This window comes from Thunnus maccoyii, chromosome 10 (assembly GCF_910596095.1).
Source record: "Thunnus maccoyii chromosome 10, fThuMac1.1, whole genome shotgun sequence".
NCBI lineage: Eukaryota > Metazoa > Chordata > Actinopteri > Scombriformes > Scombridae > Thunnus > Thunnus maccoyii.
The window spans coordinates 26,823,815-26,851,466 of NC_056542.1; the positions used below are offsets into that span (position 1 = coordinate 26,823,815).

Consider the following 27,652-nt stretch of genomic DNA (forward strand, 5'->3'; position numbering starts at 1 on the left):
AACATTGTTGCTAATTGCATCTGTCTTCATTTTCCGCAACTCACTGTACAACACCAACGAAAAAGAAATCTAGATGGAACAGGAACTATTTCAAAACCACAGAGAGCACCTCAACCTTACCTCAATTTTTAGTCCATAGCTGTTCATTTTAGAGATTGCCAACTCTGATTGCTTCTGTCAGAAATCAAAATATAATGCCTGTGAAGTGTTTCTACTGGAATATTTCTCTTTTTTTCATACATGGAGACTGAAAAGGAAAATATATATATGCTTGTCCCCTGTGCCATATGTGGGGGCTTCCAGAGCATGGAAACCTACGTAAGCACCAGTCAAGTAGTACAATTTGGGTTTTCAGATGGCTGCAATTGATCTCCCATATTGTGACATTTCTGCACAAGAGAGCTGCTCCAAGTTAAACAGGCGCCTTATGTCAAGAGGCTTTTTTCACCACCACCACATCCAGCTGCATCTCAAAGTTATAGACAGCTTGTTCACAGACCATCATGTCCTGAAATCCCAAGAGTGAGGCCTGCTCCATGGTGTTTATTGCAGGTCACTATTAGGGCCCTGGCCTTCAGTGGCACCTTGGCAGACAGGGGAAAGCCCTCTACCCCAAAGGACAGTGTATGATTGTTTTAATGTGGTTACTTCGGTATTTGGTGTTCCAGCAAAAACCCAACCACATATCAACTGACTGCCATGTGCAGACTTGAAAATTACAAGTGCAAAGATTGCCAAAGTGGTGTGTAACTTAAACTGTACACAGTGTTATTATTTGTGTCCCTGACAGAGATAATGATATTTTATCATTCTCTTGTGCACTTGCACTTGCCCATTACTGATGATGCCTGGCTGTTTTACAATATCAGTGTCCCTCAGAAAAAAAACATCTCCTTGTTGCCCTTTCTCAGTAGAACATCGACAAAGTATGCATAACAGTAGCAATATGCAGTGAGCAGCACTGGATATGACATCAGATCTCTGAAATGTCTCTGTAAGCAAGTTTGTGCTGGAGTCCACATCAACAACTATGTAATGTGGTAAGAGAGAAGTGTGTAAGCATACACAGCAAGGGATGAGATCCACAGAGGCTCCTGAGGGAAATCAGGATAAAATGTTAGATGTGCTTGGAAAGCACATTTCATATTTTCAGAGGAAACTGATAGATTCTAGGCTCAGCCGTCTGTCCTACCCAATACTTAGGAGGCGAATTATATAAAAATGGAAATTGAGCATGAGAAGGACATCATCTGGATTATAAATGTCGACTACTAACCACCATGTTGCATATTGGTGAAGCGTGTAAGGGTATGTAAGAGTAGATTTATGGTACAAGTGGAATCACATTTGGCCCTTGTCTCAGCCAGAGCATCTGCAACTCAGGCTGGAAAGTCCATACGACCAGTCTCCACTCAAACTGCATGTAAGGCATGGACAAAACATTAAATAATGCTGGCTGATAAAAATATTTAAGCAAGAGACACCATGTCCATTATTACTATTATTACTACTACTACAGCAAGTATTATTATGATTATGATTATTATGATTATGATTATTATTATCGTTATTACTATTATTACTTATAATTATAATAATCGTACTATTATTATAATTATTATTATTGCCACCGATATATATATAATAATAATAATAATAATAATAATAATAATAATAATAATAATAATAATAATAATAATAATTTATTATTATTATTATTATTATTATGTCAGGCCACGCCTGCCGCTGGCAAGTCGATGACGTAGGGCACGGCGTATGTTGTCAAAAAAGAAAAGATGGCGTCAGTATCAGAAATGTACGATGTGGGTTGGGAAGGTAAGACAAAAGATAAAATACATACCCTTCAAGTGTCATTGAAATATATTTTTATATTTTTAAGGCATTCGGGGCTCTCTTTATGTAAGAGGATGGGGGTCAGTCGTCGCTCTCCCAAAGTGGAAATACAAGCTAAGAAGTCAGCGTGTAAAGTGGGTAGCTAATGCTAGTTAGCAAAGTTAGCTTAACCTAACTGTATAATCCATACAGTCACTAATACCCGTTTAACAGCCGTCATTTGTAACGTTGCTGATGATGATGTGAAGTTATCGGTTGATGTAAAACGGAATGCGACGTCTATCTGTTTTGAGAGACCGCCAAACGTTTGGCTAACGTTAGCTGTAGCTACGTAGCAATAGGTGTCTGGCCCTGCAAAAGACATATTACACAATAATGATGAGTAATGCATTGCAAGCAATAGTAACGTTATTGCTACTTGTGCACTAGAGTGCAAATACATAACCGTAGTAGTCTGAAGTTTTATTCGTTTCTCCGATAATCTAAATGTTGATTCAATTGAAGAATTAGTCATCTTCCCGTCATCCACGAAAATCCAAATGTCGGAAAATGAATGAACAGTTTTACTGCACATTACAGTAACATTATAACTTTATTACAGCCCTGCTTTTCACACTCCCCTCCCTGTTTTACACAGCCCTATAGTTAAAGGTCCTGGCATGCTAAAGTGTGTTGAAAAGTGTTGTTGACGCTGATACCTTACTCAGATTACAGCTCTGATGGTTTAACTACTCTGTTCACAGAGATGAGAGACAAGCTGCGTAAATGGAGAGAAGATAACTGCAGAAATAGTGAACAAATTGTGGATGTTGGTGAAGAGCTCATCTGTGAACATGCATCTAAACTGGGTGATGACAGTAAGTGCATCGTTGTTTTCAAATGGCACATTAACAATGAGATAAGACAACACATATAAAATGCTCCTTTATGCAGTTGTCCTCATTTAATTTTGTAACATTAAAATTGGTTACTTTAAACTCTGAAGTAGAGAGAATTGCAGCCTTCGTGACAAACAAAATGTTGATCTACCCTCCAATGGGAAAAACACATGAACTTTTGGGAGATTACTCAATGGGCAGCTTGACACTATTTACAGATAGACACAGTCAAGATTGAAAAGCAAAGTCCTGAAATACAGAAGTGTTTATATAAAACAGATAATTAGGAAATTGGATGGGGGAAGATAGAATACTTAACAACCTACATGAGTCTCATGTTTTACTTGTAGGACTCACGTTTTAATGCTGTTGTTCAGCATCTGTTACGTGAAAACATCAGATTTCCAAACAGTCAGAGATACAAAAAGTATGCACCCTGGTATTGTTTCAGTTGCAAAATCCTAACATACCACGGAGCATCTCTCCTGCATGGCTGCTGACAGCACTGTTAGCTGAAGAGTCAGTCTCACTGCATGGTAGAGGAGGTTGTGTTGGAGATTCGGTTCAAAAGTAGTTTGAACCAGACTCACTTTCCCAACATTCAGCACTGCAGCTAAGAGTGTCAAGAGTCCTGTCCTCTGTTTCCAGTGTCCCTTGGTTCTATCACAGTTATGTATTTAGGTAATTTTTAGACAAGAGTCTGTAAAATTTTACAGCCTGTCAAGCTGTCACCCTGCGTCACTCTTTCTACAATGACGCAGCTAAAATAAAGGCAGTGATTTGACTGATAAAATGTGAGTCAACTCAGGGGCTTCTTGACTGATGATTCAAATCATTGACATTTATGGGACAGCCGTTGTAAAAGCAGAATATAACTTTGAAAGATGACTATATTATAGACACACTATGAGCAGGGACACAGTTAACAAGACTGTAATACACACTGTAATGGTGTGAAAGGTGCAATAGGAGGCATAGTCTGTTGCCTAGTAATAATAGTAATAATGCACTGAGTACAGTATGGTGTTGATTTCTTCAAAATTTTATTTTTGAGGCAGCAGTTAGTTCTATCTACCATAAACATATCAAAGGTCATGGTTTCCTTTATAACAGCATTACCCAATAAAGCTCTCCCTTTTCCCTAGTCATTATGATTCATACAGTCCTTAAAAGAAGCGGATAAACACTTAACATGCCATGGTTTTATTGAAACCAGCTCTTAAATTGGCTGTGAAATGAGATGGCAATTATCAAAACAAGAGTTGGAATCATAAAAGTCAAGAAAAACTCCAGGCATTTGTTTGTTTTGGCCTGTCAGTTTTTGGGTGGAGCTCGACTTTGTTATTCTTTGTCAATTAACAGGGGTGTTCATTTGGCTGAACACGTCCAGTTTTCTTGTCAAAGCTGGATGTCTAACATGTTGTATTAATTAATTGGCTTCTGTTGCCAAGTTTTTAAGTCAGCATGTTATAATGTTACAGTTGATTGAATGAAAAAAAATCTCTATAAACATGTAATTTTTTTTATAGCTAACCACCAAGCAAAACATGTTGAACGAATGGTGGTGCTTGTTAGAGACCCTGTTTACACTTGGTTTTAAAATGCATCTTGGGCAATCAGATCACTGGTGGACAGTGCTAAATACAAGTGTAAATGACCACCAAGAAGCATTTTGACCCGATCACTCAAACCACTTGCCGAGGTCGTCTGGGATGCATTTGACCACATATCTTTTGTAGTGTAAATGCTAATGTATCCCGATGCATCCATGACAAGGATGTTAACAGGAAAATACGTCATCGATACAGGATGTGGTGGTTGTTTTGCCAATGCCAAATGACTTCGTCCTGACAATCTCAGCAGTTGGAATAGGCTGTACATGTATATTAATTCTTGAAACATTTTTGTTTTCTTAGCTAACCCGTGTGAAACAAATCTGGAGCTTGTCTGGCGCCAGACTCGCATAATAAATGTGTGCAGGGCCCTTTGACCCTCTAGCGGAAGTGACGTAGGCAGTAACAAAATCTGAACATAAGTGGTCAGCCGGACACCTTAGAGACGCATGATAGACACACAGGTGTGAACGGTCTCAGTAGTCCACTTGTGTTCAGGTCACCAAAACGCATTTTAAAACCAAGTGTAAACAACCTCAGTGATGGCGTTCAACATGACTTGCTTCACAAGTATAAATATATAACTTAAATGTTCAGACTTGCTTGAGGTTGGTTTTATGAATTTGAAAAAAAATAAATAGTCAAAACATTTGACAGTTTTCCACCGTAATGTCACTGAGCATTGTGGAGTAGGAAGAAAGCAAAATACAGATGTCACATATTGGTACAGTTTTTGATCAGACCAACTACAACCACTCTAAAACAACATGTACATATCAGTGTATATAGCCTAGCCAATTTAATTCCTAATATTAAAAACAAGCTGCAGATATGTGCAAGTGTTTACGTTTAGAAAGAGATATGAGGAGTCTTCTGGAGGACTCTGGGGTGAACATTTTCTTTGTCTTCCAAAAATAATTAGGTGAAATGTAAACACTAATTTTCTATGTGGTGAAAAGCTTCCTGATAGTCAGCAACAATATGTAAACATATCGCTTATCCCTTAACATCACCCACTGATGAAATAACATTTTTATTGTGCTAATGTTGAAATTGATATATGCATATTTTTATTTTTTGTGAAAGCAGACACATTATGTTCCTAATCAGCCACGTGGAGCTTTCCAAACTCGCTCAGGCATGTGAACCACAGTAACTGTTAACACAGTCACACAGCTAAGAATGAGGGATGAAAAATACTTCAGCATGGCATTTACAGAAATGTTGGTTCTGCTGCTTTGGTTTTGTGTTTGAAGTGTTTTAACAATGTTGGCAATCTTTTTTTTTTCTCAAAAAAGTAGTGTTGCTCTAATTTAACCCCCAACTTGTGATTCCATCCTGTTTTCCTCCATTACCTTCAAAGATCAGCTTTTCCATGTTTCATCTATAGTAGCACAGACAGTGAGCAAGACATCTAATAATGAGGAAAATTAATTATGGGTGGGGGCGGAGGGTCATTTTCAGATAGGTCAACTTCAGTTTGAAATTGAGAGGTGATTATAATAAATGTAACAACTTATTTTCCTAAATGATGTTACACTTAATTTCCTTTAATGTAACATTATTACTGAAATTGAATTAGTAATTTACTACTGACTCACTGCGGGGAGATAAATAACATGGTTGTAAAGCCTTACACAAGGGCATTTACTTGAAATGTTTTTGCATCTGTGCTTATTATTATTGCAGTGCTGTCCAAGTATCTTGTATGTTTTCCATACAGAAAATAATAAATGTAGCATTTAGGGCCCGACCGATACCAGATTTTTGATATATCGGCCGATAACCTTTTTTTGCAATGATCCCTCAAACACGGTTATCAAACGCTTGTGACAAAGATATGTAATGGAGGCATGATATTTTTTACAGTTTAACAATAAACTTTATTGTATAAAATGACATCAGTGCACTGAAACAGTAAACAAAAAACATATGTACGTATATATTAAACTTGAATTAAGAAAATGGATCAAATCTACATAAAATGCTGCCTACATAACTATAAAAAATTTAAAAAAATATCAGCACATATCGGACAACATATATGCCGATGCTGATATAGCTGTGCTAGGCCAATATCAGCCGTTAACATCGGCTGGCGGATATATCGGTCGGGCTCTAGTAGCATTACATGTTAATGTAATGGGAAAGTTCTTTGAATAGACTCTCAAGCTGTTGATTCACATCATGGAAGCTTGTTTGTGTGAGAAAAAACATGATGTGCAGCTGTTGGGGACAGGGTTTAAGTTGGTACGTCAAGTGTACAATTCAATATATCAATTTTTCATGTTGCACTAGACACTGGAATGGAAAGGGCGTCAACACAGTCTCCTTTGTCTGTTTCTCTTTTGCCCAGTATGGATTATTTATGAGCAGGTGATGATCGCAGCGCTGGACTGCAGTCGGGATGACTTGGCTCTGGTAAGTTTTTACCGCGCTTCCTCACACACACCCAAGAGCTTCAAAAGCCATCGTTCACTCTCTCACAGCCATTCCTACTTTGCAGCACCCCCTCTGCCAAATGTGAAAATCTGATTTTTATTTGGCCAAATGGTATTACTCTGTCTGTACTTTGGAAAAACAATTTGCTGAGAGTTGGAATTAGAGGGTGTAGCAAATGAGTGGGGAAGCATGCTTCAAGTGTTAGCTGAACTTGGCCATCCTTTATGGAGTTCAACTGTTTTTTCCCTTAGGATTTATTTGCCATCCTAACGCTTAATTTGATGTTTTTGAGTTCATGTTTTGAAATATTCATAGCTCTTAAAATAGTCAAATCTACACGGTATGAAAAAAAAAAAAAAAAAGACCAGAGATCTTGGTAATTGAAATGGTTCATCTCCAATCAGTATGGATGTCACGACTCCCTTGGCAAAAAGAATGACTCATTGAGTACAGAGAAGGCAGACCTCAGTCATTAGAATTAGTTGTCTGTTGGCTATCCTCTCAGTCCTTCTGCCAAACTTTAAAAAAAGCAGCAGAAGGACGAGACTTCAGCCGATGGATAGTGCAAACATTTCGGGTCAGACTTTTCCATTTCATTCAGGATAATGCTGAATGTGATTATAACCATTCCTCACCTCTTTCACTCCAGAATGATAAAACAAATCCTTAGTTCTTTGTAGATAGGGAAAGAAAAAAAATGGCAGAGAGCATCCTCATTCTCCTTTTTATGGTAGTAAGTGTGGTTGCCCAAACACAGTAACCAGCAGATTTTCACATCTAAGACGATTGGCCTGTTTCTGTATCTGTGTATTGAGTTTGTTTAGCTGAAACATTGAATCTGACATTTTCAAGACAGGTGGTTTGTATCTGTTGAAGTACGTGTGTGAGAGCAAGAGGATAAAATAAAGTTTAGTTACAGCCAACTATAATTGGTCTCTCTCCTCTGCCCACATCCTTGCAGACCTGTCTACAGGAACTGAGGAAGCAGTTTCCAGATAGCCACAGAGTGAAGCGATTATCGGGCATGAGGCTGGAAGCTTTGGAAAGGTAAGCACTAAGCACCAAAAGCTCAAAAGAGGAGGCAAAAAAAGCAAAGCCTCAGTGTTATGTATGGTACTTTGGGAGGCTTGGGGGCGAGAAACTGTTAGCAGATCTTAAGTGGTACAACGGTCTGGGCGTGTGTATGTACAGTATGTGTGTGGGGCAGGGTGTGTTTATGTTGGATCACCCAGCATTCCTTTGGAGAAGAGGGGAATGGAGAGAGGAAAGGTTCAGCACAGGGTAGTCCTGTGGCCCTTTAGCCTGAGTTAGGGATTCCCGGGAAGGAAGTGGTCAGATCCCACTGTTATTCTGGGGGTCCCTGGGTCTTTTCTGGTTTCTGTTTCTCTGTTGTTTCCCCACTTCTTGTACTTCTTGTCTGTCTGTTTTTTTTCTCTTTTTCCCGTCCCTATTCTCATGCTTTCTTTCCTGTCCTGTTTTGGTCTCTGTACAGTGAGTATGTCTTGGCCCTATAAATATTGACATGTCACCACAATCTCAACTTTGTTTCTCCCCTTTCCCTCAGTGATGTGTTTTATTTCTGAATCTGCAGTTTATTAAAAAAGCAAGAATGGAGAGTGTGAGCAACAAAGATAAACAGGGGGTATTTTAGTCTGTACTGAGCTGAAGTAAGGGTAATTCAATCTGTTTACTACCTCGCTCACATTCCCCACCCGGATCACCATTGCTGGTTTATCGGTTATGTCAGAGTTTATGTGATAATTGAGAGTGATTGCTTCGGCACTGTCAGATTAAATAAACGGCACCCTGGGATCTAATTGGCAGCAGACAGTGCTACACTTGAATGACACAGCTTCAAACAGCAAGGCCCTTCCCCTCCATGCACACATACACACACACACTTGGTTCCTAAATAAATAAAGCAAATCAAAGTGGCTCGTGAGTGGTTGCCTGGTGCCATCTGAAATCTCCCAAAGTGTGGCTGAGTAATAAAGTGAATGTGAGGGAAGCAGCAGCGCTGGAAGTGGGGCTGCTCAGTGCTAATGGGAACCAGAGTTACTTCTGTCTGTTGTAGTCTGTGGGCGGGACACGTTCTGATCACTGGACCCCGCCTTTGGCTGCTAAAACGTCAGCGTTGCAGATTGCCCCTAATACAAAAAAAGTTTTTAAAATCATCCTTCAGCGCCTGATTTGACATGACAAGTGAAGTGCACATGCCTCCTATTCCCAGATTTCTTTACCGTATGATTTGATATTTACAGCTCATAAATTTCCCCTTTAAACAGAATCATGTGGGCTCAGGCCAACAGTTTGAGGTGCTCTGTGTTGGATATTGTTGCTTATCAGGTTCATATGTGTGTATTGTGGTATTACATGTTGGCCGAGTCACAGTCAACTGAACCAACAACTTAGCTGCGGATCTGGACAGATGTAAAAGCAGCAATTAAATTTTGTTTAAAGGTGAATCAAACTGGATACAATCAAATGAAAATACAATCTTCAAAACAGTGTGTTTTGTTTGTATTGATTTCATGACTCACTGCAAAGTGATATAAGCCGCTCACAATGTCGGCCGTGTGACCAGCAACCTAAAATTAAATGAGTGTTTATTTCTTCCTTTAGATCACCACTGATTTCTGTACAGTCTCACTATAATCATAGAAACCTGCAACACTGTTTACAGAAACTTGATTACCTTGAACTGTGTTTGATTTCCCCACCACCTAATTTTACCCGACTGGGGACTGGGATTGGTTAAAAAACAAACTTATATTCTTTTCTCTTTCTCTCCGAAGGTACGACGACGCCAACAAGCACTACGATGCCATTCTCCAAGACGACCCCACCAATACGGTAAGGAAGAGAAGTAGGGAAAGTAAGGGAAAAATCCCTCCGCTTGTGGTCTCAGCTTTTTGGATGGCTTTAAATCTGCAGAGGCACTTTGGTGTTAGCGGTGTGAGTTTGCTAAGTTAAACTCCCCTTGGCCTCTCTGACCTCAACCACAGTGCTGATCAGCCTATCACCCACACAACTGAAAAGTGTTTAAGGGAGGGGGCTTGGTGGGTGGGGGGTGATTCATGGTCTTAGTTAGTGGCAGACATGTTTGGTGGAAGTAAAGCATAAATAAAGGTCTGGCCTTTGAAGATGGTGATTTACTGGACCTCTCAGACCCCCACCCTGAGTGAACAGGGCTGAGCTACTGCCCCACCTTCTCCATTGCGATCTGTTGGCTTCAGGTGCAAAGTCTACTGTGAGCTACGTTGGTAACGCTAACGAGCCTTAAATAACTCTTACTTTTCTGAAGCTCTCTCCTGGCTATCTTCTCTTCTCAATTTACTATTCATCTGTGTGAAATGACATGTATGTCTGGCCAGTGTTCTGCCAATCCCACACCACCAACTCAAAAGGCAAAACATAATGTACCTGCTGTTAATTGTTTCCATAAGGACGTGTGGCTATGCAAGAAAATAAATCTTTTAAAGGGTTTTCAAAAGAAACCATGACCTTATTTATTTTGGCTACACTCCTCCCCCCTTTCCCCAAAGATGTTCAACAACTTTCCTGTGCCATGCTGACATATGGATTGCTTTAGATGTATTAAACATTTTCTCTCAGCTGGCAGTGTGCTACAGAAACAGCATAGACATTTACGCTTTGGATGCCATGTGATTCTTAACATCGTCTGCTATTTACTACCGACAAACAGAGGCCTTTTCTGAAAAAACGTAACTAAACCTTACTTCACTCTGATGCACTCCACCCTGCTTGCACTCACTGTGGCATGGAGGAACAGCCTCCTCATCTTTATCTTGCCCTGTGGATAGCCACAGCTGCTGCCTCCCACCATGCCTTGCCTCATTCCCACCTCCTCTTTGTCAAGACCATCTCTGTTTATTTTATGCTTTTGTTACTGTTGGAAGTTTGGAAGTCATATTGGCAAGTCAGCCTTTAAAGCAAGGCATAGGATTGTTTTCATAGGCAGGTTCCCCAAGTTATTTAAGATTAAAAGAGTGCCTGGTTCACAGGATATACTTCTTTGCAAGGCAAGGGATGAATGTAAATCACAAAAAAAATGTGCATGAGTTGTGAAAGCATTTTGCACTCAACCTGTAGGCTAAGAAGGCTGGAGAATAACGAGAATTTTCTTTTTATTGTCTCTGATCCAGTATGTAAATTTCAATGATGCTGATGCTAACGTTGCCTAAACCGAATGCCACAGAACAACCAACTAGCAGATTGCCAACCAACATCATTATAATTTCTCAATCTTATGGTGTACGCATCTCTGGCGACACTAAAACAGCCATGACTAGCAAAAATATTTGTGTGATAGTCTGCTTTTCTAAATTATGCCGTAGGCCAGTTCCATGCCATGTCTGACAAGGAACCAACATTATGTATGGTTGGAGCGAATATTCTAAAAAGATTTAGTCCCAGTTATACTGTCCAAGACAAGATTGAAGTTAAAGCCACAAATCACGTTATTTTCTTGTAACACTGTCATTTTTATATACAAAGTGGGTTTTCTCCAGCAAATTTATGTTTAAGTAATTGGCATAATCTGCAACAAATTGCTTCACATTTATCCGCTGTTTTGACAATGGGAGTTGTAATTTCAGTGAATCCCAGGGCGCCTCCCCGACATGGCAGAGATCCTCTGGGGATTCCAGGGACATCCTCGGAAAGGGAATGGTCGGTTTCCTGGTCTCTGAATGCTGGATACTGCCACCCTAGCGAGCGTAGACTGTCAGTCAAACCTGGGGCCGGGAATGGAACAAAACAGACAAATAGGTCCTCTGTTCCTTGGATGTTAACCTTAAACCTTTTTCCCACAATCCCTGTCCTGCATGATTTGGGTGTAGTGGTGGAGTGTGCAGCAATGATATGATGCCATCATTTAGGTCACCTGTCTTAGTGCGAGGGCTATCTCCTCCCTTCATGTTCTCCAACATGCTCTTAAGAATCAGGCAGGGGATGGGCCTGAGAAATGGCGGAAAATTGGCGACCACAAGGAAGACTTGCGAGGCATCCCAGCATGCGAAGCAGAGATTGGAAACTGAGCTGTTGTAATTACAGGCTGTGGAATAGATGTGGTACCCATTAACCAAAATTGTTGAATCAACAAAAATTGCTCAAGGTTTTTTTGCCATGGCGGTGTCCAAAAATGTTTCTAACTCTTAGCCCTTCCATTGCTTGCTATGTTCCAATACCTACAGCAATGATCTGGCGAAATTCTTGTCTGCGTGCGTAAATGCATTTTTTTTCCACCTTTTTATTTCTTCATGTGAGTATTTTAGATTTTGCGATGACCACAACATTTGCATACAAGGATGTGCCAATTTATTATTTATTTAACATTAAGTGGACTCAATGATTGTGTTAATATTCTTCTCATTTTACCCCAATTGTTCAATATAAAAAGCTAGTATTTCTCAAATAAGCCACTGAGGTCATATAGGCGACTCCTGAGGTTGACCCACAATCATATGCAATTAGAGATTCATTGTGAGACAAGATTATATTTGTGTGGGTCAAGTGATCTGAAATTTGAAGCCCCAATTCAAATTTTTTTTGACCACAATAATATGAAATCTATTCACAAAAATAATGGAAGAGTTCAACTTAACAGATAATTAACACATAATTAAAAATATACACCTCCATTGCTGTTGTGTACGATGTAAACAAACCTTTAACAGGAACATTAATATTGTATAGACTCGCCTTTTGCTTTCTCTTCCTTTTTACCTCCATCCAATTTCAAGTATGTACAGTGTGCTAGTTGTGCCATCCTTGTTGTTATGGTTGTTATTGTAAAGGCAGGTTGCAGTAGGTTATAGCAAAGAGTCAGGGGTGATGTAAATAATCCAGTCCTCACTCTTATGGTCTCCTCAGAGCGCTAATTAAAAAAGAATCACGACAACACTGCCAGGTTTTTCTGGATCATTAGTTAGAGAAAGGAGAAGAGAGAGGAGTGGTTTGGAATTGCTTCTCGTTTAATAAAGTGCTGTGTGACTCTATGGGCTACCAACTTCCATATGTTCCTTTGAGCCCCGAGTGGTTCTTTATCTGGGAAAAAAACTGTGTGAGAGGAGGGTGTGGTGATGGCGGCGGGAGCGCACAAGTGCAAAAATCCAAATTCAACATCACTGTAGTGTTTGTTTAATTTTTTTCTGCTTCCTTTTTTTTTTTGGTATTGGATGATGAAAGATCCCACATGCTTGTAATTTAGTCTGAAGTGAGTATAAATTCCAGGATCTCATAGCATTAAGTTCTGGTGAAATGCACTGGATGTAAAATGGTGTGATCTTTGTTTTATATTCAGAAGGCAAAAAAAGGAAATAATGACTAGACCTTTTACTGCTCCCTGTAGCTACAACTTCATAATGCATTTGAATAGTTTTATCTCAAGTTGCTTTTAGACCATCCTGATACTAAACATGTTACAATCTTTCTTTTTATCATGAACATGTTGTCCAGTTGTCTTTATGCTTTCTCCTCTGAGAGGCTAAAATTAGGGACCGACTGATATTGGATTTTTGGAGTTGATGCTGATACCAATATTAGGGAGTAAAAAAGTCCAATATCGATATATCGGCCAATAATCTTATATATATAGAATATACACATAAACACACATTTTTTGCAGTGATCCCTCAAATGTGGTTATCAAATACTTGTGACAAAGATATGTAATGGAAGCATGATATTTTACAGTTAAACAATGAACTTTTTAAGTTTAACAGTAAACTTCACTGGGAATTTAATAATTATAAATTACTATAAATAAAAAAAGACGTAGAACTAAAAGAACATATGTATGTATATATTAAACTTAAATTAAGAAAAAGGATCAAACACACACAAAATGCTGCCAGGATAACTGTAAACTGTAACTTTTTTAAAATTATCGGTACATATCGGACAACATATACGCGGATAACTATCTGTGATAGGCCAATATTGGTTGACCAATATATCAGTCGGGCTCTCGCAAAAATATTGCTAGTCTGTTCAACGATCAGTTCAGGCTGCAGTGCCTCCACAGGTCCCTGTCCCAGCTTGATGGATAAGTGGATTTCTTGTGACGGCAGTGTCAGAGGAGTCCCAAATTTACAGCCCCCTAGACATGACTCATACACAGCCATCAATGGCTTTGGTTATGAGTGCAGGAGAGGAAGCCCCGCTCAATCAAGTGCCAGTCCATAAATAAAATAGGCTGTGGCAGGGCAGTGCACTTCTAATGGAGCGGCAGCCTCCCGTTAAGGTTTTCACTTACTACCAAGAGGAGGAGGAGGGTTGGGGGAGTAAAGCATTTGGAAAAGTCCGAGAAGCAGGGGTAATACTTTCTAATTCAGATTGATGAGAATCTAATCCACCTTAAGGTCACTTCAACATCAAAACGAAGCGGAAAGCAATTTTCAGCTGATGTAAGTTGGGCTGGTGCAGCTTTAAATGCGTGCCGTGTCGGCAGGAAGACAGGCGTTGGGGTTTGGGGGAGTGTGCCATTTTCCCCACTTGGTTAGGGGATGACTCACCACTTTATCTTAGCCACTGAGCTTATTCCAACTCCCAAACATTGACTCATAATGTGTGTGTCCATCTCCTGTTTGACATTGCCACTAACTATCTCTAATAATGTCTTGGTAGGCTTATATTAATATAAATGCACCAGTGATGAAGCAAATAACTTTATTTTTGTGCTTTTTTTCCCTTTTATGTACATGGCTGTTCTTGTAATGCGCTAAAGTGCTGATTCATCTCAAAGAAATTATTCAATCTCTTCACCAATCCCGTGGTGCACTGAAAAGATACTAATGTAGACACTTAAACTCACAACTCGTACTCACTCATGCTCTCACCCCCTTTAGACAAACACTTTGAGCTGAGTTCCTAATCCTGTTTACTCTCTACTCTTTAGGCAGCAAGGAAGCGCAAGATCTCCATCCTGAAGGCCCAGGGGAAGAGTGCTGAAGCCATCCGGGAGCTCAATGAGTATTTGGAGCAGTGAGTGTTTCTACAAGAAGGGGAGAGGGTCAGGCACCCCCGCCCTCCCCCCCTCGGCTTTTATTTTAATTAAAAAAGTTTGCTTTCAGTTGAGCTGGCACAACTTGTGGTTTGGTTACAGTGCCAGCAAACTCTTAATACTAACTTGAAAACTGGAAGACTGTCATTATTGTTTTTCTAATAAGTAATATTACATTTTTTATGCTTGAAAAAGAGAACTTATTGTCATTTTGTGTGTTTCCAGGTTTGTTGGGGACCAAGAAGCGTGGCATGAGTTGTCAGAGCTCTACATCAACGAACACGAGTAAATAAACTTTTATAATTTAAGCAACAGTATGATCAGACCAAAACATATCTTAATAACCTTAATCTTAATAATAACAATAATCTGTTCGGCTAAACGCCAAGGATGATTTTAAAATCCTGATGGCTTTGAATACAAGTGTGACAAATTTTAAGTTAGCCTCTAGAAAGGTTATTTATCACCATAAACAAAGTTTGTCAAGTATGATTCTGTATTCAGGATTACTGTGAGATGTGACAGGAAGGCCAAATGAACTCCATTATCTACTTTTCTGTCTGTTTTCCTATTCAATATAGTTTTCAACCAATAGCACACATTCTTTGTGGTTTTGCTTTAACCCACTTTTGCAATTACAACCCATTTAAGCCAATATACAACTGAAACAAGACCTTTCCACCAACACCAATAGAATTTGAAGCGTTCATCCTAAAATTAGTTCTCTTCGATTACAAGGTTTACCTAATAATATTAAGTAGTGTTAACTTCAAAACAGCAACTTTAAAAAAATAAGATCTCAACTGTTGTTTAACAGTTATTTTAGTGTGAACTGTTCCCCTGATGGTAGTTTTTTTTTTCATATAAAAGTTGCCCGAGACATTAGTAATCTGTTTCTAGTTAGGCGTCCATATGTTCAGGGAACAACTGTCAGTTTAACAGGGCTTCACATCAGACTGATGGCTTGATCTCCAGAAGGCCGTTAGATGGCCACAATGGAAGGCGGTGAGATGCCTAACTCAGCCAGGGGTCTGAATGGAGCCCTGTCCATGTTTGTCACATAAGAGTAGTTTAATAGGATTTCAGTCTTAAGCCCCCTCTCCTACATATGAGAGCAGAAAGACTCTCTGGCCTCCCACTGATATCTCAGTTGCCAAGGAGAATTGCCAGACAGACAAGAGCATTGTAAGAAAAAAATAATATTGTTTGTGTCACCTTTTATCCCTCCTTAATTGTCTTGGGCTCAGAAGTTAGTGAAGCAGTGTCTGTAGTTGAACTATGGTTTGTATGTGTGTGAGAGCACACTGACTCTATGGCTGCTTGGTTGCTCCGGTACGAGGGCAGCGGCAGCAGGAATGTGTAGCATAGTGAGAAGGCTACTTATTGGATATTTCATGCTTTTGTCTGGGAGGCTTTATTGCTGTAGTAGCCAGAGGAAATCCAGGGGTGAGCGGATTATCTCCCAGCTTATCCCAACACTTCTAATATCACACCATTCACTCCCACAGCCCCTTATCTACAGGCGTGTCAATGTCTTTTCTTTGTTTTCTTTATTTTGGGTTACAAACTCCCTGTTTCCCCTCCTCCTCCTCTTCCGGATAGTCCGGCATTATCGCCACTCTTTTCCAGACGGATAGAGCAAGAGGCAGAGAGAGAGAGCACTTGCTGTGAAATTCCCAGGAGAAGGTGGTGGCACTTTTCTCCCCCCCCCCCCCCCCCCCCCCCCACCCCAGCCAGAGAAAACAGAGGCTGATGGAGAAACAAGGAGGAGAAATAAACTCTCCTCCCTCACTGCGCAACGTGGGAGCTAAAAATAAACAAAGCTCTCTGCGCTACCATTGTTGGGGTTGCAGCAAGCATCAGTGTTAACACATTAAAAACGCAATTAATAGCCTCTGAGTTGACACTGTTAAAACAATCCTTATACCAGCGGTGTTTAGACTGGAGATTGTTTTGTGCGTCTGTAAGTATTGCATGGAGCCACTCACAGAATCTACTGTTGGCTTCAATCTGACCCAGCTTATGAGACTGTTCAATAAAATTGGACTGGTCATCCAAAATCACTGGATAAATAGTAATAATTTTTTCAAAAATACTTTTCACAGTCTGAATCCATATATGCAGTCAGAATGTGGTATTGAAACGGGGGAAAGCCACTGCTGATGGTTTTACTAACCTCCAAAAGAAACAAATACGATTCTTACAGTCTCACACATAATGGTGGCTACAACCTTGATCAGGCGCTGTGGTATTGAATGAGCTTAGGAAGAGCCATGGAGAGTAGCTTGGTGAGATGGCTTAGAGGAAGAGTAGAAGAGGTAATGGTCTGGCCCTGGTACAAGATTCTGGTTGATGGCTGATGGAACGGGTTCTGTTGCAGGCCACGGCCACTGCACGAGCACATCTGAAAGTCTTTATGGAGAGGAAGTGGTAATTGTAAGCAGCCCCCAACCTTCCAAGCCCTCTGATCTCCCTCTCTACACAACCCCTTCCCCCTGTTTATTTCTTTCTTTCTCTGTCCCCACCTTCCTTTCCCTCCTGTGCTGTTAATCTTTCAGCTAGTTACCATGGCGGACTTTAAATAGACTGATAGGTTCTTCATGTTGTGGCGGGAAACATTTGGACCATTTGGTTCCCACAAAAAACTCTGCATCTGAGCATTTCCCCCTTTCTTGTAAGCAGTGAAATTACTCCCTATCTTTCCCAGTGTAAAGGCCTATTGACGCAAGCAGGGGTCTGTTTACTTTTTTCTTTTAACTGATAAGGTACGTTCAGAAATGCATATAATCTGGCAAAGCAGCATAATAAACAACATTGCTAAAGGGGTGAAAGCTTGGCTACAAAAAACAACCTTAATGTTCAATTTGTTCAGACGTGCTGATTTTGTAGGTCTGCTTGTGCGTCGGTCTTTCTGTGTTGGCTTCTATTTTGTTAGGTGTACAGACGTTTTATGGCTTTGTGTTCAATGATATACTGTATCTTAGCTCGTCTTGGCCTGGTCTCGTGAAGGGGAAACTGTGTATTAGAAGTGGAGTGGCAGCAGATTAGTGTGAGGTCAACAGCTCAGCAGTCTGCTGCTGAGAAGTGATCTCATCTGAGTATAGGCACAGTGTGCCAGCTCATACTGTAGTGCTGACCTCAGGAAGGTAGTTAACTACACATTAAAGGCTGAAAAAACACACAAACGGACAAGATTGATTCTCAGTGTCCCCAAAGGAGGGAGAATCACCACATTAGATAGGCTTTTACCTTTGCCAACTGTCTGGACTGAGTAACCTTTACTGTAAGCCTGTAAATAAACTTCATGTCATGTGGTGGATCTGTGCAACATAAGCTGTAAGTCCATTGCATGTAAACCAAACCATGCCTGCTGTAGTTTTCAATTCAAATTTATACCTGTAAATTTATTGGGCATAGATGTTGTACTTCACAGTTCATGAAGCTAAAGGATGACACATCCACAGCTGTATCAATCGGCTCACTGTTTTCCTTGTGATTTCCACAGCTATGGAAAAGCTGCGTTTTGTCTGGAGGAGCTGATGATGACCAATCCTCACAATCACTTGTACTGTGAGCAGTACGCTGAGGTAGGTACCCGCCTGGATGTCCGTCATCAAGCAGGGGGGCAAAGTGGAATAAATGTTAGCTCTATGTGAATGGTGCCTCTCTCTAACACTGAGAGACACTGACACACACTTAACGTCATTGGGAATATAGCCTCACGAAAGGAGAAATGTTTACACAGGGTTGTCATGTATTGCTTATTCAGATGTCATGCTGTCATTGCTTGAGCTGCCCTTTAGCACAGCTTATTGGCCGTGTTTAATGCCTCCTCACACAGGTGAAGTACACTCAGGGGGGGCTGGAAAACCTGGAGCTGTCCAGAAAGTATTTTGCCCAGGCGCTGAGGCTGAACAACCGAAACATGAGGGCATTGTTTGGTCTGTACATGGTGAGTACTGCTTTGCATGAAGAGAGTGGGAAAGAGAGAGAGAGAGAGAAAGAAAAAAAACAGAAGAACCTTTTTTGTAACCCTGTGGTTTGTCAAGGTTGAGGCTGGCCACTGTGTGTGTCAAGGAAGACTAGCGTGTGTGTGTGTGTGTGTGTGTTTTTGGGGGGAGCAAAGAAGGGGCTCTCAGACAGGTCAGTTCACTGCTGACTCAGACGGTGAACTCCAGCATCGGAAAGTCTGCCCCTCTGGAGCGCTTTATTTTAGTAATAATACCCCTTTGGTGAGACCTTTTTTTATGTTTATGACTTAAATAAATAAAGTAGTCGCAGAGCGAAAAAGAGAAAAGCGCAAGAGAGAGAGCAGTAGAACCGCTGCTAGCATTTTGTCACTGGCAAATTATCCAACCAGGTGCCAGTTTGATTGTAGTCCTGGCCGAACAACCCTTTCATCTATGTATTTGTTTAAACAGGATGTTGTCTGCTAGCGCCAATGCATCATTTGTAAGTGAGACCTGACATAAGAACACAAACGAAGCAGCGCATGGAATAAAAGGTGGAGAGGGGAAGCAGGTCTTACACAGAGAGCCCCAGTGTTTTCCTGTATGCAGCACTGGGATTCCTCAGGTAGTCCAAACACCTCATAGCAGCGGAGAGCTCATACCCTCTGAAACCGCTCAGAGGTGTAGGCAGCGAGTACAGAAGGAGCAGGGCAGGGTCACACTGAGACGTTCGCTTCTGTTAACTTTCAAGTTCGTCTGGAGACAGCAGGCCCTGTACGGTTTCCTGACAAGTCATCCAGCGACACTTGGGTCTTTAATGGGTACTTCAGTTGGGAGTATATTCTTTATCAGTCACAGATCGGTCTGAGGTTGTGTTTTGCAGATTGTCAGCTAGTCTCGTTGGGCCAGATCTTGACAGGTGCAATAAGTTCAGTGAAAGGGCAGGAAACTTTCACCATCTTTCACCAGCTTAGACAGTTCCTCAGAAGACCTGGTAGCACTGACCACAGTTGGGTTGTGGGTTAGTTACTCACAACACTTTTGTGGGGATTCCCCTCCATAATGGTGCACACTGTTATTCGGGGATAGCCTGTCTGAGTTGACATCATCCAAACTGAGGTTTCTCTTGAGTTAAAAAAAAAAAAAAAAAAGAAAGAAAGAAAATGCTTACTAAAAAATACAGAAGCCAAACCGTTTCATAGAAAAAAGAGGGCCAGGTTGATTGGTGTGTAGTTAAAGTTTCAGCACGCTGGTAGGGAGCGCTTTGAAGTGCAGGCAGGGGTAAGCCCTCTGGGGTTTGCTGTGTGGAGATGATGGCAGGAACATGGGAAAGACATGGGATTTGTGGTTCGGAGGGGAGCTGTCAGGACAGGCACAGACCGTGATTCACACGACGCTCCTCTCACTGCACGGCGGGTTTTTTCGAAGACATACAAGGTCCTTTCATCGCCGGGAATCGATGGTGTTGGAGAAATTAGGCCCCGTTAAGTGACAATTTACGTATGAGGCATTAAAACACTCACTTTTTCCTCCCCATAAATGATTTCTCCTGTGTCATCAGGCCAAGGTCTGTTTTTTCTCTTCATTCTGCCACAATGACTAGTGGAGTGGTAGATGGTAAGAGTGGTTGCACATTCATCTCAATTACACTTTTATTGCTGTTTCACCAAGTTTTGATATAAGAACACCCCTTCCCCTCTTCTCTTCTTTGCTTCTTCCTCCCGTTCTCTGTTTTTCCTCTAGTCTGCAAGCCACATTGCTGCCAGCCCAAAGGTTAGTGCCAAGGTGAAGAAGGACAATATGAAGTATGCTGCTTGGGCTGCCACTCAAATAAATAGAGCCTATAAGGTGGGTAACTGTAAGAATATGTACTTGTACTATATATTTTATTCATGCTACCGTCCTCATTACTCTCATTACTTTTGCCGCCACATTTTCTGTGTCTGTCTTCTTTTGAAAAACATCTTTTTACTTGTTCCCACATATTCCTTTATTCAACCAGTGGCTTAAACCCACCAATCGCATTATCTTATGATTCTTCTGTTGTTTTTTTAGCTTTCATGGGGTATTTGCACACAATATCCAGACATCCAGAAATCCCCTTCATTTGCATAGTATGTGAAAAGTATTCATCACCACCAAATGACCCCTGAATGCACAGCAGTCCCGAAGGATGCATTTGACTTGCAGTGTTGTAATAACAACCCTGGTGTCTCTCAGTATGTCTGGGTACATTTACTGTTAATGTGTTGACTTAAGGCCACAATGTCTGCTAAGACTTTATCCCACACCCTGACTTCACAGATGAGCTTCTCCCAGAGCCACAAGCTGAATCTCCCAGGACAACAATCATGCTAGACAATAGAAGAGGAGAGTCGACTATTTAAATGGTTCTCAAAGTGGGATTCAGTGAACCTCAAGTTCCTTTGAACTGAATCTACGAGGTCCCCAGAAAAATCTAAAGCCTAATATTAAATTTTAGTGTTGCAGCATTTTTAAAAAAGTTCAACATTCAATATAGAATCAATAAACGCAAATATTTTGCCAGATATGTGTCCCTGAAATTTAATCTGATTACTGTGGTCAGAGAACAGAAGTGTGTCCATTTGAGGAAGTGTGTCATTTGGGCTCCACCTTTGACCATACAAATAGTAAGGAAGTGGGCAAACAAGAGATAAAGGGTGGAAGTGTGTGTGCATGCATGCCTTCCCATATATTAGTATCTGCACATGCATGCAAATCAAAGAGGGGAAAAAGTGAGGAATCGCTCAGATGGTATCACTAACTGGTTTATGCCGTTGTCATGGCAATGTAAGTATAAAAGCATTTTTAAAGAAATCTTATTTGCCATACGGGGCCATATGTGTTGCTTATTTGGGCATCGACAGTTAAAGATGTAATAAGCGGTTCCTTGCTCAGCATGTGTGGGTCCTGTTGAGAGAGAGGCTCCCCGCTGAGCCTCTAAAGACCTCGTCTCACCACACTCGGATCCCCTTGCCTTAGGGACACATTTCACATATTGAGCGCTCAGACAAGTTTGAGACTTCTGTTGGAAAAAAGTTTGCATGCGAGTGACACGGCGAATGGCTGTTTTCCTTTACGTATTTTGTAGATGCATCATGGAATAGCTCTGAGCTTCTACTTGTTCTTTTAAGTTTGTGAGTCAAAGTGAAGTGTAGTGTCATGACTGAAGTGGTGTAGTGTGCTTTTTGTAGGCTAACTCTTAATATGCAGAGATATCTTCTTCATAAAAAGAAAAATGTAGAGGTGGTTGTCAACAAAACTAGTCAATCTAATGTCTCCATTGATGTCAAGTCCACATGCTTGTCACTTTGATCAAGATGCTTGCTGACCTTACCTCACTGTCTTAGACAGTCTTTGATCCTAGCAGGGGACAAGATGTATATCTCAAAGTGCTAACTTTTAATCATAAATCAGGGCCCAAAACAGGAACAGGGTCAAAGTTTGGAAAAAAAGCTAATCATATTTGGAAGGAACTTGGAATTGTCCAAATATCTCAATAAGCTGAGCGAAGGGTCGGAGGCATCAGGCTTTGACAGGGTGGAGGAATTTGAGTAGTAGGGGCAAGTTAAAAAGGTTCAGACAACAAAGACCCTTCAGTTCCTGCCAAAATCTTCTTAAAAATCTCCAAATGAGTCCTCTTTTCTGTTCCAAGTGTGTTGTGACTGACTGTTTGTAGATTTGTAGATCTCAAACTGGTTATGAATTCATAGAATGTACAGTATTTTTGTACATCAAACAAGCTTTGAAACAGACCAATAACATGTGACTCCATCTGAAACTTCTTACAGCGATTAGACAGTAGCGTAACCAGTAGTGTAGCACATGTTTTCCTTGCTTAAATATTTTCTTTATGGCCAAGGAGGTGTGGGAGAGGTTTAAGCCACAGACGCAGAACACACATCTGTGTTTGGTGATGCTGTCTGTAATGAATCAAATAGATAGCAATTTGGTACCCAAACACTGCCTTACATGTGTCTTAAACAGTTCAATATATACTTTTTTATATAGACATTGAGACAACATAGAGTTCAGTTGTCAACTTACACAACTTATTGATTTCTGATTTCAACACTTATGCACCAATCATATTTCGTGAAACATTTTTATTTTTTCCTCAGCTTTGAATAGATAAACAAGACTGAAGTTCCATCATATCTGTGTCTGTGATATGATAGGTAGACCTTACTCTTGCAGCCCAGAGGAAAATAGTTTTGAGTGAGTTGTTCTAATGACAGACTGAAATACTTGAGCTACTCTTAAAGGCCAGTGGACAAAGCTTAAGTGTTAAAAAGTGTGACTGTACACGGTTTTGACTCCCCGGTGATGATGAGACACCTCAGTCAGTCACACCTTTGTCCTCCAGGGAACATGAGGTGAGCTGCCTCCCGCCCCTCTGCTTCTGCCCTGGTCCACAACCTCTTGTATTTGTTTAAGTTGCCTGGTAATAGTCGGGCTTGCGCTGGGACTTGAACTCAGCTGTGAGCGTGTGTATGTACAGTATGTGTATGCAAGCCTGGCACCACACACTACTGCTTGTAGATGTTTTTTTTTTTGTTGCTGTGTGAGACAAGTTAAATGACAAGGTGTAAGGTTGCCTCCTTTATTTTTTCCCTCCTCACCTCCAGTTAAATGACTTCAGAGATCTTTAAAAGGGAGCGGCGGTGTGGGCCTCTGTCAGACAGCTGCAGGCTGCTGTGGGCTTGTGCTGGCTGATTGATGGCCCCTTTAAAGCGCTGCTCGTGTCAGTCGTCCACTTTTATTAGGCCCCGGTACCTGGTGATTGTCATACCTCAGTGTGAGAAAAAGGTGGGCAGGTGAGTGCAAGTGGGAGCAGACGTCAGCGAGAGGTCATGACTGACTGGGGCCCGTTTTTGAAAAAAGATTGTAATTACTTTGGTGGGGTCAGTTGACTTTTAAAAAAAAAAAAAAAAACCTGGAGATGTGTGGATTGAAGGTGCAAAGGGCTTGAAAGCAGACCTACATGGCCTGCCCTCCTGCCCTAACTCTCTAAACAGATTCTCTGATTAGCTCCTCTGTCACGGACCACGAGCTCCCGCTGCGTCATGACTCTATTATCAGATGCTCTAAATAGATGTGGAGCTGTCTGGTCTGCTCCTACTGTTGGAGAACAGGGCAGGAGTTAATGTGGTGGTCTCACCTCAGGCTGAGGAGATAATTGACTACCGGGCCCGGGGTAATGGCGCATTAGGCAGCAAGGCAGCAATGAAATGCACTGATCATTATAGCTACCCCACACACACACCCTAAATCTAGAGGAATGAGTCACACTTGGGAATTACGTCGCTAGTCATACACCTTAGTCAACTGCCCTAAGTTTGAGTTTGGCAAAAGAGGAAGGAAAAAACTTTGGCCATGGAAACAGAGTATAGGCTACAGTTAGTTCCTGTTTGTTGAAGCCTGAGCAGGACCACAGGTTTTTTAAGTAATAAATGCCTCACATCATTAAAAGCAGTGTTTTATGTTGAGTATAACTGTAGGCTTTGAGTATAACTGTATGTTTTGGTGTTATTCAACAAATAGATATAGTGGTAGTGGACTGTATGTGGTTTTGGAGGAAAGCCAAGATGGTCTTAGTGAGGGCACAAGACTTCAATTTCTTCTGCCAACTGTGTTTCAAGCATTGAAATGATTGTTTACAGAGTGTGTGTGTGTGTGTGCGCGCGTTTATTTGTATGCGTGTGCCTGTGCTTCTGTCTGATCAAGTGTGCACACTGTCTCGGGGGGCTCATCTCTCACCTTGGAGGACATACAGAGTGTGCTCTCTTGTCCAGAGGCAGCATTGCTATGTGGTTGAAACAGTATCCCCTGCCTGTGTTTGACTCAGGATAATGGTGTTTTCATGATTTAATTGAAAGGGCCCTGCAATGCTGCTGCCTCCTCCCTGTTTTTTGTTGTCCGGCTGTGCTGTAGTTGTTGCTGACATATCTGCAGTACTTCCACACAGCAGCAGTTGTGCCTTGGATTGTGATATGCTGCCTCTGTCAGTCTAAACAGCAATTATTTGTGGGATTGTAGTTAAAGAGGTTTTGAAATTGAATGGGGTGTATTGGCTTCATTGCTGTCTGCCACAGTGTCTTTTTTGAGACCACCACTAGGAGTCTCCATAGCTAGAAATTTTCTAATCACATCGGGGGCTTTAATTTGTAATTTTTGAACAGTTTTGTTCTTATATTGTGTTTTTTTAAAAAAAAAAAAAAAATCACATTATGAGATATTTGCTATTTTCCCTCATCTCACATCTTCGTAGTCAATGTTTCAAAATAAATGCCATTTAAATGATAATAATCTAAATAAAATAATAATTTCCTTATTTTTAATAAAGAAAATAGGGATGGAAATGTATGTTGGATGCTCAGTTGGTTAGTTGGTCAGTCTGCCACTTTGGTCCAGACTGAAATATCTCAACCACATGTGATTGAACCACTGTTCATATCTTATATTGTAACTCGCACCAGTTTGACATAAACTGCATAGTATAGTTTAAAATTCTTTCAGAAAGCTTGATAACCCATAAAGGTGGGTGAAGTGAGGTTAATTGGACTGACCTTTTATTATTTCCCTCGTCCCCTGCCCAAGGTTAAGGAAGTTGTCTTTCTCATTGGTATTTTTTGAGGGGTCGCCCCTGTCTGTTGGGCAGTTTAATTGGGTAGAAAAAGGGTGTGCATGTACAGTATGTGCACGCATGAGTGATCTTGTATGTGTTTATGGATTATAATCTGCGGCACTTCCTGTGAAACCCTGTGGACACAGTGCAGAAATTAGAGTGTTATGTACTCCTGTACTAGAGGCCATGGAAGTGGACTAATCATGTGGGCATCCTGTCTCGGAGCTCACACACACACACACAGAACTAAAATGGCATTTATTGAGCAGTTGAGGAAAAACCCTCCAATTTGAGGCATTATTTTACTTTGCATGACCTGTTGTCTCTGATTATTTGTGCTTCTAGCTTTGCAGATTTTGGGACAGGGATGTTTTTGCGCTGTCTGTGAATCGTGGTAGGGGTGGATGAGATTATCACGGCCTTTGTGAGGCTTTGCTCAAGTGCGTTTGGCTCTCTATAACTTTAGCTGGCGAAGAGACATAATGAGCTGATGTTCTCTTTTCCCCTCCCCTCCTCTCTCTCTCTTTCATTTTCCATCCCACTCTATGTCTTCCTGCCTTTCACCTTTCTTCTCTGACATGCAGCTGGCCGGTCGTGGGACCAAGGAGAACAAATGCTCCGTGAAGGCAGTGGAGGAGATGCTGGAGTCCATGCAGATCACCATGTCCTAGATACCCTGGTCCACGCCTTCCTTATTCCCTCCCGATGACACACACAGTCTCTTGGAGCAACATGGCAGCTCAAATAGCCTTGCAATGTGACCAGAACCGGATCTTAATCTGAATTTTTTTTTTTTTTTTTTTTTTTTTTTTTAAATCCCTTCAAGTTTGGTTCCGTAATTGATTGAACTTGACATGGACAATGGAAGACATTTGTTTCCCTCAAGTGCAAAGATTTCCTCACCCATCTGGAATCTACAGCAGCAAACTCCAAGTACCCCAACACGTTCTAAATACAGTAGTATTAACCCAGCTTCCCACAAACTGGACTATCATATCCAACCCCAGTCCATGCTGTCTTTTAGGTTGAACTGATTTCACTAATTACCACATTAAGGCTATAACCATGTGACCAGGAAATATGACAAACTGTACAGTTAATGCTATTTATAAAGACTGTGGAGATCCCACCTGTCTGCACTAAGGTCCTATGCTGTTTCCTCACTATCTGTAGATGAACATCTTTGTCTAATAAAATTTTTTTGTCAAATCTATCAAATGTCTTAATAAAAGTAGAACTGATTGCAGAGTTGAAAATAAATTTTCTTCTTTGGTGTTTGCAGCTAAGTATGTAGGAGCAGAGTTAGTTGGTTGTTTTTTTGGATTCCATGTTCTCTAGCAGTGACACTTACTGATAAATTCTAACTTGTTATAATTATCCTGGGGAAGGATGAGGGACATTTGTCATTATGAAGGCAGCAGTGGTAACAGCAGGAGCATAAAGAAGGGCCTCTTCTTTCCCAGTGATTCCAGCTGGGAAATCCTGCCTTTGAATTACCCCGGACAGCAGCTGAACCAACTTCAGCACACTGAAGAACACCTCTGTCATTTTAGTTTAGAGAGCCTCTGAGAATGCTGCCAGTAATTAACACGCCACAAGTTGGAAAGAAAAGAAAAATTCTTTTCATGAATCTGGGAACATTCATGACAGGCGGGGAAGAAAGACATCTTAGTGCTGTGAGAGGCAGCCCTGGTTTCCTCTGCCGTTAAAGCAGTACACTCAGTTCACTTGGTTCTGTATTTGTTGAATCTGAATTGATCCAAATGAACATCTTAAGTTGTCACTCAGCCGTGCAGGGTCAGCTGTTACTTCCATTTCTTTTGTTTATTAAGTCACGGCAATTGTCTCATAATTTCACTCTTTGACTGATGGAAAAGTTGAGTGTGGAGTTTATGGTCTTTTTGGACAGCTTTTAAATTGAGAGAGGTCACCAGCTCAAAGCTGGGAGTGTGGAAAGCCATTTTCTCAAGTTTTTAATACTCTTTGGCCTTGGTCAGTGGATGAATGTGTCTGCATTTGATTTGCCTCACCAATCTGGCGGAACCAATGAAAGCCAGGGGACGTTTGAGCATAAACTGACTTGAGTTATTTTTACAGGAAAAGGTCTGAGGCTAAAAGAAGCTTTTTTGAGGAGTTACTTGGTGAAGCAGAGTAATTCATTTTTCTTGAAGTTCCCATGTAAACATTTCTGTACTTGCAAAAGTCATCTATGAACTTTAATAAATAAATGTGGTCAATCA

General features: G+C 40.9%; 1 protein-coding gene across 2 annotated transcripts; it reads left to right on the forward strand.

Moving 5' to 3' along the window:
* The first annotated feature begins 1,748 nt into the window (after positions 1–1,748).
* emc2 (ER membrane protein complex subunit 2) lies at positions 1,749–27,652 on the forward strand. Of its 2 annotated transcripts, none has more exons than XM_042422834.1 (11): positions 1,749–1,836; positions 2,598–2,711; positions 6,702–6,766; positions 7,749–7,834; positions 9,583–9,640; positions 14,709–14,794; positions 15,039–15,098; positions 18,319–18,400; positions 18,655–18,765; positions 20,507–20,611; positions 25,997–27,652. In XM_042422834.1, the coding sequence occupies exons 1-11, from the start codon at positions 1,797–1,799 to the stop codon at positions 26,081–26,083; spliced, it is 894 nt and encodes a 297-aa protein (XP_042278768.1). In that variant the 5' UTR covers positions 1,749–1,796; the 3' UTR covers positions 26,084–27,652. The 2 variants fall into 2 exon arrangements, with proteins under 2 accessions (XP_042278768.1, XP_042278769.1); XM_042422835.1 differs by lacking the exon at positions 25,997–27,652 and adding an exon at positions 21,068–21,495.

What these genes read in the sequence shown, in the direction of transcription:
- emc2 (XM_042422834.1), top strand. Translation starts at nt 1,797, where the DNA reads ATGGCGTCAGTATCAGAAATGTACGATGTGGGTTGGGAAG. An exon ending in GTCGGGATGACTTGGCTCTG is followed by an intron (nt 6,767 to 7,748) that starts GTAAGTTTTTAC and finishes ACATCCTTGCAG; the next exon opens with ACCTGTCTACAGGAACTGAG. An exon ending in CTCTACATCAACGAACACGA is followed by an intron (nt 15,099 to 18,318) that starts GTAAATAAACTT and finishes TGATTTCCACAG; the next exon opens with CTATGGAAAAGCTGCGTTTT.